At 48.7% G+C, this 11,513-nt stretch overlaps 1 protein-coding gene and 1 pseudogene across 1 annotated transcript; both read left to right on the top strand.

Annotated features, from left to right (window-relative positions):
- The first annotated feature begins 390 nt into the window (after positions 1-390).
- Alox15 (arachidonate 15-lipoxygenase) lies at positions 391-8,954 on the top strand. The gene is made up of 14 exons (XM_035448264.1): positions 391-525; positions 915-1,116; positions 1,307-1,388; positions 1,481-1,603; positions 1,701-1,804; positions 1,948-2,108; positions 4,000-4,143; positions 4,239-4,448; positions 5,942-6,028; positions 6,191-6,360; positions 6,520-6,642; positions 8,047-8,146; positions 8,242-8,409; positions 8,528-8,954. Exons 1-14 carry the CDS (start codon positions 391-393, stop codon positions 8,705-8,707), a joined length of 1,989 nt encoding a protein of 662 aa, XP_035304155.1. The 3' UTR covers positions 8,708-8,954.
- On the top strand, positions 3,140-3,443 carry LOC118238265 (annotated as a pseudogene).
- Positions 8,955-11,513: the final 2,559 nt, after the last annotated feature.

Genomic DNA, 11,513 nt, shown 5'->3' with positions numbered 1-11,513 from the left:
GGACCTCAACAAAACCTCTGCGTCTTTGCCAAGAGTATGCTCATTTCCACTGAAAATCACGCCCCTATCCAAAGCCAGTCCACTTCCCTCATCCACGCTGTCTGCTGCTCTATAATTGTGTTCCACTAGAATTGGGTGGGTGTGTGGCTTAGCTAGCTGTTGTGCTTCGCTGGTCAAGCGAACAAGGTGAGGCTGTATCTTTGGAAACTGCTCGGAAACCTAGAAACGGCGAAGGTGGGTATCAGATACCTGCCCTTGAGTGGGGGAGGGATTTGTGGGCGGGGGAACTCAAACGCACCAAACTCTGGTCTAGATGTGGCTCCCTGGAGGCTGGTTCTCAGATCCTCTTAAAAGCGGTTTCTTTCAGGTCCCTCTAGAGGACTAGCGGAGATGGGCAAGTACATGATCCGGGTGGTCACTGGAGACTCGCTTCTGGCGGGCTCCAGCAACCTGGTGCAGCTGTGGCTGGTGGGCGAGCACGGGGAGGCGGACCTCGGGAAGCAGTTTCGACCACTGCGGAGAGGGGTGAGTGCTGCCAACGGCTGGGCTTGCAGAGACTGCGGGACCAGGGACTCGGCAGGGGTCCTGGGGACACGGGGGAGGAGAGGAAGTCTGACCCCAGGGATGGTGTCAGGCACAGGGGGACTGACTATGAGGAAAGCGAACAGTGAAAGGAACCGGAGAGACAGGTTGGGCAGAAAGAGGGGCGAGGATGAGACACCACTGGGGTGCACAGGGAGCCTGGAGCCCAACAGAGGCCCTGCTCCTTTCTCGCCTCCACTTGGTCCAGGCCTCTTTCCTGGGGTGCTTCTCAGAAGGGCAAGCAGAGTCAAGCTCCTCTGAGGGCTCGCGGACACAGCTGCCCTCACCGAGAACCCCAGACTTGCTGAGGCGCTGTGTGCCCTATCCCACAGACCACGGAGTTGGAGATCGACGTCCCCGTGCATCTAGGGCGCCTCCTGCTGGTGAAGATGCACAAGCATAGAGGCCTATTGGATTCTGACTGGTTCTGCAAGTGGGTCACTGTGCAGGGCCCTGGCACCCAAGGAGAGGCCTTTTTCCCCTGCTACAGCTGGGTGCAGAACAACGAGACTATCTGCCTATCCGAGGGCACTGGTGAGGGGTCTGGGGGCGCCGCTGAAGAAGCAGGAGGTCGTTGGGAGTGCTATAAAAGGGAAAGATTAGAGAGATGAGGGTGAGGGGAGGAGAGAAAGGATGAGACTGAGGAGAAGGTAAGATGATGGAGTGACCCTGGCACAGAGCGGTGTCCTGAGCCGATGCAAACTCTTGTGTCGGCCTCTCCCAGCCCTGAAGGTAAACGACGACACTCAGAGCCTGTTTAAGAAGTATCGCGAGCAGGAGATGGAGGACCGAAGGAAGGTGTACCGGTGAGTTCAAGAAAGCCTTGATCACCCTCCAACCCTCTCCCTCTACCCCCGGAAACCACTGCCTCACTCAGGACTCTGTATTCGTCCTCCAGGTGGGGCTCCTGGAAGGAGGGTTTAATCCTGCCTGTAGCGGGGAGTACTCAGTGGGACCTCCCCAGGAACCAGAGATTCATGGAGGATAAGGATTTAGATTTCTCCCTCTCTCTGGCCAAAGTGTGAGTACTTGGTTGAGTTTGCGCAGTTTCGCCCTCAGCGGAGAAAGAAAAAAATCTTTCTTGATTTTTTTTTTTCTTCATGCTGTTCTTTGCACAGGTTGAAGGAATTTGCCATTAAGGGGACTCTAGATTTTATAAGTTGTGTACAAAAACTGGAAGATTACCAAAAAATATTCCCACATGGAGCGACTGCTCTGGCCGGTCAGTTACCACAACTTCCCAAAGTCTCTACCCAGAATTCCAAGCCGGGCTTCCGAAAGAAGAGGGGAGAGGGGCAGAAGCTGGGTGGGCTAGTGTGAGGACAAAGTTAGAGCTGACACTGCGTTCCCAACTGATGCCCTCAGGGCGGGTTCGTGATTCCTGGAAGGACGATGCCCTCTTCGGGTACCAGTTCCTCAATGGTGCAAACCCGATGCTCCTGAGGCGTTCTAAGAGCCTTCCAGCCCGGCTGGTCCTGCCTCCTGAGATGCAAGACTTGCAGACCCAGCTGGAGAAGGAGCTCCAGGTGCGGAGCTGCCTCTGCTTATACCTCGCCCGCCACTGTTCTTTGCCTTCTAGTCCCTCCCCTCCTTCCTTCCTCTCTTTCGTGTGCACCTCCACCATTTATACTCACCTTCATCTGCACTTAGAGTTTCTCTTTTAAACGAGTGTCTTTAGGCTAGCCTAAAAAGGGATGGGTTTCATCAGCACTTGGGGTTTCTCAGCTTTGGTGCTGTGTCATCATCATGACCTACATTGTTTTAGGGCACTTTCCTATACAGTAAGGGTCTAGCAGTAGCCCTTGCCTCTTACCTATTAGATATCAACAGCACATCTTTGTGGCAACCAAAAATGACTCTAGACATTGCCAAATGTTTGAGGGCAGGGAGGCACAAAATTACCCGTGGTTCAAAACTGTGCTCAGTATAGTCTTATCGACTTTCCTGCCCCCTCCTTTATCCTTTCCTTTTTCATGAGACAGAGCTCAGCCTTAGTCCTAACTGAACAAGCTGGGTGTGGTGGCTCTTGCTTGTAAGCCCAGCATTTAGGAGGCAGAAGCGGAAGTATTGACACAAGTTTAAGGCCAGCCTGTTATGCATATTGAGTTCCAGGCTATGTCATGAGATAGTGTTTCAAAGAGACTGCCAAAGAAAGGAAAGGAGGAAAAAGAGAAAGAGGAAGGAGAGGAGAAGGAAGAGGAGGGAAAGAACGGAGAGGAAAAGAAAGGGGGAGAAGAGGAAAGGAGGGAGAAGAGGAGAAAGGAGAGGAGGAGGACTAAGTAGAGCCTTGGGGGAAAAAAACTTATTTTTTGGAGATGGGAGTAAAGGAGCAATTTGTGCTACATTTGGCTAAAGTAAGTGTGTGTGTGTGTGTGTGTGTGTGTGTGTGTGTGTGTGTGTGTGCACGTGTGTGCACGTGTGTACACATAGGCTGGGAATTGTGGTCCATGGTAGAAGGCAGAAGGCAGAAACTTCACCTCGGGGAAGTTCAAGCACCAAACAGTACATCCAGGGCTTTAGTTCTGGGGAGATTGGTTGCTTAAAGTAAAATTGGGCATGCTGCTGGGAGTTGTCGGGAGGCCAGTGGTGTGGGGCTGAGGGCCCTCAGGCAGAGCAGGTCATGTCACACAAACAAATTTACTATTCCGACAAATACAATGATGATGATGAGTTCGAGTATGGCATGTCATGTTGCCCAAGGACATAGCCAAGTTGGTCCCTAAAACCCATTCGATATCTGAATGTGAATGGAGCAATCTTGGCATTCAGCAGAGTAGGGGATGGTCCGTTATATGATACCTGAACCAGAACCTCACATCTTACTCCTTCGGCAGCCACTACCCAAGAAGGGAAAGAAATGAAGCTGTCATTTCATTTCTTTCAGCCTCAAGCTTTATACAGCTGACCTTCCTTCCTACCATCTTTCTGATAGCATGATTATGTTGCTTTCTTACTTCTCACTTTGATATTTAAAGGATGTTTGTTCAAAACATGTTTGAATGTGCTGGTAACTGCTTTGCTTCTTGAGCTGAGCCATCAATGCCACAACCTGTCAGATGAGTGTGACCTCGAAGACCTAGTGTGCTCTGTATCCAGCAGGCCATACTTGCCATCTCTGGGAAGCACATGAAACTCAGATCATGGCTGTTACAGGGAGGGTGTGAATTTGCTGTTGTGGTTTTTACTATTGGGTATTGTATTTATGGTGACTTACAGATTTATGTTTCAATGTATTGGAAACTTTCCATTTTATCTGACAAATCTCTTCCATGTTATAAGCCTTGATTAAAGGAAGTTTTTATTTAAAAAAAAAAGTAAAATTGTTGGGAGGTAGAGAGTGTCCATTCTGGCCAGTGAAAGAAAGGGGTTTCAGGACTAACTCGAGCCTCTCCATCTGCCCGTGACCCGCTCCCACAGGCTGGATCTCTGTTTGAAGCTGATTTCTCCCTGCTGGATGGAGTCAAGCCCAACATCATCATTTTTAAGCAGCAATATGTGACAGCCCCTTTGGTCATGCTGAAGATGGAGCCTGACGGACGCCTCTTACCCATGCTCATTCAGGTACGAGACCAAATGTCTTCCCCAGCGGCGACTCCCTTTAGGGCCTTCGACATACAGGTTCTCAGCTCCTACTCGCTGGCTCTCTCCTGCTCTAGCTCCAGCCACCTCGACATGGATGTTCCCCACCTCTGCTCTTCTTGCCCTCGGATCCCCCCATGGCTTGGCTCCTGGCCAAGATCTGGGTCCGAAGCTCTGATTTCCAACTGCACCAGTTACAGTCACATCTGCTAAGGGGGCATCTAATGGCCGAGGTTATCTCTGTGGCCACAATGAGGAGCTTACCCAGCCTGCATCCCGTATACAAGGTATTTCAGGGAGTCTGCCACTGTGCATCTGCTGTTCACAGTTCACACTTACAGCCTTGGTGTCTGCTCTCCAGCATATGAGGAGAAGCAGCCATCTCAGTCTCTACGTGGATACACGAACACACACACACACACACACACACACACACACACACACACACACACCCTCCTGTGGAAACCATGAAGCTCTTGCTATGAGCTGGGGAAAGAGTAAGAATAGGTTTTACATAGGAGTTGAGATTCAGAGTGAGGAGGTTGTCCGAGTGGTGGGAAAGTGTGAGGACATTTCAGAAGGAGTGATCCCTAGTGGTGAGACAGGAAAGACTATGGCTATGCTGGATATTTGGTGCTACTGAAATATTAGAAAGTGATTAGCTTGTTGAGTAGGAGGAAGGGAAGAGGGAGAAGACAAGAAAGAAAGCTGCAGTATTTGGTGAGGAGAAGCCAGAGCCTTGTTTTGACCACATATTTATGACTCCTGTCTGAAGACGCTGGAGAGGAGGGAGTTATATGAGGAAGGGGTTGGAGATATGGATTTCAGCTGGCAGGAAACAGAAGTATCTGAAATCACTACGCTGGAGTAAATTCTCTAGGATTTAGGCTTGGTGCCTCGGTAGCACAGTTAGCCTGAGACATGATTCCAGCTAGCCTCACCCTCTATAAAGTGAGAAGAGGGGGTAGAGTGATAGAAGGAACAACAGAGGGGTGGCCACTGATGTGGGGGAGGGGTAAGAAATGTGAGTCAGGGCATCCGGGAGAAGGAAGTGCCAGAGGCTGGTTGTCCACCCCAAATACAGCTGGGGAGTCAGCACAGTTGCAGAGGAGGGGTACTCTGTCAATATGGACATCATTGGGTAATTAGTTGACAAGGGCTGCCTTGGGGAAGTGGAGATGCTGGGAGCTGGGCTGTAGGCCGAGCAGAACCTGTGAGTCATGGAGGTAGAGACTTCTCAGGAAGCTAGCTGAGAAGGAGAAATGAAAGACTAGGATCCTTCTGGGAAGGGAAGGAGAGTCAAGGAAGAGTTTTCTTTTACAGGGCATTGAATATCCAGAGAGGGAGTGGGGGGTGGGAGAGGAGAGAGAGAGGGAGAGAGGAGAGGAGAGGAGAGGAGAGGAGAGGAGAGGAGAGAGAGAGAGAGAGAGAGAGAGAGAGAGAGAGAGAGAGAGAGAGAGGAAGAGACAAGGAGTCAAAGAGAGACAGATACTATGAATCCTGGTCAGGCAATGGAGGATGGGCTCAGAGTGGAGGATCTCACTGGGCTCTGTGGAGTGAGGCCAATGATTGCTAGAATTATGACAGCCAACACAAGATTGTACAAATAGTGAAACCTTGAACCTTTGACCTTGGAGGACTTTGGGGAAATGTTTATCTGTCTTTACCCTGACCCAGTCCTCCAAAGGGAAGGACTCTGTCTCATGTCAGCCTTCCTCTCCCTTTTCATCCTGCCCTTTCTGTTATTTGACTCTATCTCATTTCTTTTCCCCACAATCAGCTCCTCATCCCTCATTTTCGCTACACCATGGAGATCAACATCCTGGCGCGGAATAATCTTGTCTCTGAATGGGGAATTTTTGATCTGGTATGGCAAGGGCTGGGTGAAGGGGGAGGACTCTGTCAAGGGTATCTTCCCCACCCATTCTGTTCATACTGAAGGCTGCCCTTCACCTGGCTCATACAATAGCCTGCTGGTCCCAACCTCCCTCACTATTCTCTGGCTTGGCTAACCCTGGCCTGTCCTCAGGTGGTGAGCACAGGGAGTGGAGGCCATGTGGACATTCTCCAGAGAGCCACAGCTTGTTTGACTTACCGCTCCTTTTGCCCTCCGGATGACCTGGCTGACCGTGGGCTCCTGGATGTGAAATCTTCTCTGTATGCCCAGGATGCCCTCAGGCTGTGGGAAATCATCCATCGGTGAGGAGGACACAGAGGGGAAGAGGCGCGCGCGCGTTTGTGTGTGTGTGTGTGTGTGTGTGTGTGTGTGTGTGTGTGTCTGTTGGGGCGGGGCGGGCCAGCAGGTCCCAGAGGTCCTAGCTTGGCCCTGTGGCTGACACCCTCTTCTCTGGGGAGCAGGTATGTGGAAAGGATGCTTGAGATTTTCTACAAGAGTGACAGCGATGTGAAGGATGATCCGGAGCTGCAGGTCTGGTGCAGAGAAATCACTGAGATCGGACTGCTGGGGGGCCAGGACCGGGGGTAAGGCATAGGATCCCCTGAGGTACCTTGCATCATTATCCACACATGTCTGATACCTTGAAACACTTGCCTGGGTATCTCCTGAGCCTCCAGAAGCGCTGGCCTGACTATCGCCCTTTCTCCACAGCTCCTTTGCCTTCTCATCCTCTGGCGGTAGTCTCTCTCCTCATACACCTGGAGCTTTCTCTGGAGCCAAAGCTATTATCCTCTTAGACATTCCCCTTACTCATCCCTACTGTAGAGCTAGAAAGCAGCTCCAAGGCCCAAACTACATGCATCAGTTTTATTGACCTTTATTTTGGGGGATTATTTTCTCTTTTTCCTTTCATCCCTCCAAACCCTCCCAAATTCCCCTCCTTGTTCTCTTTCAAATTCGTGGCTTCTTTTTTCAATATTTGTTATTACATACATATATGTACACGTACACACACACACACACACACACACACACACACACACGTTTTCTTTTGTTTTTTTTTCAAGTCAGGGTTTCTCTGTGTAACAGCCCTGGCTGTCCTGGAACTTGCTTTATAGACCAGGCTGGCCTCGAACTCACAGAGGTCCTCCTGCGTTTGTCTCTTGAATGCTGGGATTAAAGGCATGCATGCACCACCACCCCGATATATTCTTTTTTAAAAAATATTTATTATTATGTATGCAGTGTTTTGCCTGCATGTATGTCTGCAGGCCAGAAGAGGGCACCAGATCTCATTATAGATAGCTGTGAGTCATCATGTGGTTGCTGGGAATTGAACTCAGGTCCTCTGGAAGAGCAACCAGTGTTCTTAACCGCTGAGCCATCTCTCCAGCCCAATATATTCTTAAATACATAAATACGCCCTGCTCAGTTACTTGTGTCTATGTGTTTTCAGGGCTCCCCATTTGCTATTGGATCACCACTTGCAGGGCTATTCCCTGTGGAAGATTATTTCTCGGGCTCTCAGCACTCCTTAGTGGTTTGTGCAGGCTTGAAGCCTCCTGGGCACTCCCTCATCCATGCCAGCGTGTCTATTCTTGTCCTTGTTCAGCTCACAGTTAGGCAGTCATGTTGGTGACACTTTATGGATTCTGACATTCCCAGGAGACACAACCTCACAGCAAAGTCCCTGATTCTCTGGATCTTACAATCTTTCTCTTTGGAAAGAACCCCGAATCTTAGGTTTGGAAGTTATTTTTATCGATGTGTCCACTGGGGCTGGGCTCCACAACTCTGCATTTTGATTGGTTGTTATTTTTTGTAGTGGTCTCCATTACACACCAGGTTTTGACTGCACACTATTTGTGAACCATAGGCTCTAGAGGCTATGACCAGAACAAGGCTTTGACATACCGCCCAGACATTTTTCCTGCCTGAGACCTGCTTCATATGCTGGTCTCAAATCTAACTCTCTTTATTTCACCCAGGTTCCCTCTGTCCTTAGAGACCCGGGCTCAGCTGTGCCGTTTTGTTGCCATGTGCGTCTTCACGTGCACTGGTCAGCATGCTTCTACCCACCTGGGTCAGGTAATCCACACGATCCTTTCCCCACGGACTTCTGGGATAAACAGCCAATGTCTGGGCAGTCCACTTTAGTTTCTGAGTGACTCTTCTATCTGCAGCTGGACTGGTATGCCTGGATCCCAAATGGCCCGTGCACCATGCGGAAGCCCCCACCGACATCCAAGGATGTGACAGAGAAGGACATATTGGATGCGATGCCTACTCTCCAGCAGGCACGGATGCAGATGACATTCACCAAGTTCCTTGGCAGACGCCAGCCTGCCATGGTTAGACACAGATGCCTGGGTCCTGGCCTGGGGGTGGGGAAGGCAGCTTGACTGAGGCACAGTATTCTTGCCTGAGAGAGGCCCAATGGCCTGAGCCATTTTGTCTTCTCCCTCTCAGGTGGCCCTGGGGCAGCATAACGAGGAATATTTCTCAGGCCCCGAGCCCCGGGCTGTGCTGAAGCAATTCCAGGAGGAGCTGGCTATCATGGACAAGGAGATTGAGGTCCGGAATGCAAGCCTGGACCTGCCCTATGAGTATCTCCGGCCCAGCGTGGTGGAAAACAGTGTGACTATCTGAGAAGCGGCCACTGTCTCTGTGCACTTTCATAGCCCTGTCCTCCTTGGCCACATCCTTTGGTGAATAGACAAACTGCCCATCACAGTCCTGGGTAATTCACAGCGATCATTCCCATTGCATTTCAGAATCTGGAACCTTCATGGTTGCCCTAACTCTATGCCAACCCTGTTGGAATCCCTGTTACCCATTTCTCTTCCCACAAAGGATCTGGTTTATACAGTAATTAAAAGTCTGATTAAATGATAAAGTTTGGTTATCTAAAGTGAGGGAAGGTGAGAGAAAGGGGCCTTATTTTGTTTCTTTCCTTCTTTATTTTTTACAAATAGTTTTTTTTTAATTTTATTTATTTATTATGTATACAGTATTCTGCTTCCATGTATATCTGCACACCAGAAGAGGGCACCAGATCTCATAACGGATGGTTGTGAGCCGCCATGTGGTTGCTGGGAATTGAACTCAGAATCTCTGGAAGAGCAGTCAGTGCTCTTAACCTCTGAGCCATCTCTCCAGCTTGTTTCTTGCCTTCTTATTCAGATAAAGAGAACAGAGAAAGATGTTTTCCTGGAACAAAAATTCCTTCCTCAAGGGTTTCCTTGAACATTGGCCATGGCTGCCTTGGCCCAGTGGAGCTGAGAAGCATGGCTTATAACAGCTGATTTTAACTTTAGTCTTGTCTTAATCCTCATCTAACACATCCCTCTGGCCACCCACACACTTCCCAGCTCAGCATCAAACTGCCATGACCCCTTCCCACGATGCATTGCATTCTCCTTCTCAGCCCTTCCCTGGGACCTGTGAGAAAGCTTCCTCTTCATTTCTTATATTTTTGGTTGTGAGCCCAGACTCTAATGGCTGAACCATCTCTCCAGCCCATTCCTGTTCATTTCTATCCTTTCCACCAACACTAAAATAACTGCCTAGAGTCCAGGCATTAAAGAAAGAGTCCCAGCCCAAAGAAAGACAGACAGAGGCCCCGCAGGAGGAGAGGAAGGGGTAAAGGTACCCACATGGAAAAAAGGAAGTCACCTTGTCACTGCTTGTGGGTAACATAAGCCTGTATAGAAAATACCCAATAACTTCACCAAAAATAACCTATCAGAACTAATAAATGATTGCCAGATTGCAGCAAACAAGAACCACTGCACCTGGTTATCAGTAGTCCATTATCTGAAAATGAAGCAAGCAAAGCAATCCCGTTTCCAAAAAATAATACCTAGAAATAAGCTTCACTAAAGAAGTGAAATATCTGTACAATTAAGGTTGTATGAACTAAGGAATGTTGAGGAAGATACAACAAAGTGGAAAGATATCCCATGGGTTGGAAAAATCAGTATTGTTAAAACATCCATGCCATGAAGAGCATTTTACAGATTCAAAGCGGTTTATCAAAATATCAGTGACATTATTCCCAGAATTAGAAAAACAAAATCCTAAAATTTGTGTTGCACCTCAAAACTAAAACAAAACCAAAAAACCAAACTCTGAATAGCCAAAATAAACTACACCTAAATAAAGCAAGCAGAAGTCATTAGTGACTTCAAAGAAAATACCACACCACTGACATAAAAAACAGGCATTTAGGCCAGTGAGACAGACACAGAGCTTGGAAATAAACCTATGCAAAAGTGCCATGAACATGGCATTAGGGAGAGGACATTCTTTTTAATAAATGAGCCTTGGAAAATGGGATCTCTACACGCAGAGCTCTTTAATAGATTAAAGTTAAGTATAACGTCTGAAACAGTGAATTACTAGAATAATGCATGAAGGGAGTGCTTCAAGACGCTGGGACTGACAAGTGTTGTTCTCTCTAAGCTACCAGAATGCCTGTCGTGTGTGTGTGTGTGTGTGTGTGTGTGTGTGTGTGTGTGTGTGTGTGTGTGAGCGTGCTCACCCAACAGTGAGATGGCTGAGTGGATAAAGGTGCTTGCTGAAGTCCAGAAGTCCAGCCACCTCCGTTCAACCCTCGGAACTTATACAAAGGTGGAAGGGGAGGATCAACTGTACAAAGTTGTCCTCTGACCTAAGACATGAATGCGGCAATATGTGCAATTACAATTTCAATAAATAAAAACATTTTAAGTAAAAATAGAAAGTGCTAGTGAAAAGGAAGGGAAAAGGAACTTTCCAATACATCAGTGGATAGCTCCACATCCATGCTCACATGGGCAGCCCTGGTTAAACTCACAAAACAAAACAAAGCTGAACGACAAAGAAGCAACAGGGAGAGAGGGACTTGGGAGGAAGGCAGGATGCTGATGGGATGGGAGGGGGTGGGAGAGGGTGGGGCGGGCCAGTGAGACAGCAACGTAGTATACACATGTGTGAAACTGTCCAAGAATAAATTAAAAAGTTGAAAATAGAGTATCCCGTGGTATACCAACCCTATTACTCAGTATAGAGGTAAAAAAATGAGTCCTTATGCTAAAGAAACATCTGGAATCACCTGTTTATGTCGTGACCGCCTCGACAGCAAGGATGACGCAACACCGGAGCTCTTCTTACAAGCAGTTTATTCAGAACCTTGAACAGTGATCTCTCTCCTCGGGCAAGCCTCTCCCAGCGCAAATAGGCATGGACCACCAGCCCTGGATTGCCACGTGGGCACCGTCCATAGGTCCACGCATACGCAAGCGCTTACGATCATCTGGCCTTAGCCATATATGGAGTTGTTTTTTGAAGAAAGCGCTCGCTTTCGGGATCGCGGAGGGCGGGAGCCAGCACCATCTTTAAAACGCGGCTCCACACAGCTCTCTACAGTTCCCCCTTTTTTGTTTTAAAGCGCTACAGGCAAGAGTAGAGGTCT

This window comes from Cricetulus griseus, chromosome 7, assembly GCF_003668045.3.
Source record: "Cricetulus griseus strain 17A/GY chromosome 7, alternate assembly CriGri-PICRH-1.0, whole genome shotgun sequence".
Classification (NCBI taxonomy): domain Eukaryota; kingdom Metazoa; phylum Chordata; class Mammalia; order Rodentia; family Cricetidae; genus Cricetulus; species Cricetulus griseus.
Note: the sequence above shows the minus strand (reverse complement) of the source record. Positions and strands in the feature narration are given on the sequence as shown.

What these genes read in the sequence shown, in the direction of transcription:
- Alox15 (XM_035448264.1), top strand. Translation starts at nt 391, where the DNA reads ATGGGCAAGTACATGATCCGGGTGGTCACTGGAGACTCGCTTCTGGCG. An exon ending in AGCTGGAGAAGGAGCTCCAG is followed by an intron (nt 2,109 to 3,999) that starts GTGCGGAGCTGC and finishes CCGCTCCCACAG; the next exon opens with GCTGGATCTCTGTTTGAAGC. An exon ending in CTGGGGGGCCAGGACCGGGG is followed by an intron (nt 6,643 to 8,046) that starts GTAAGGCATAGG and finishes TATTTCACCCAG; the next exon opens with GTTCCCTCTGTCCTTAGAGA.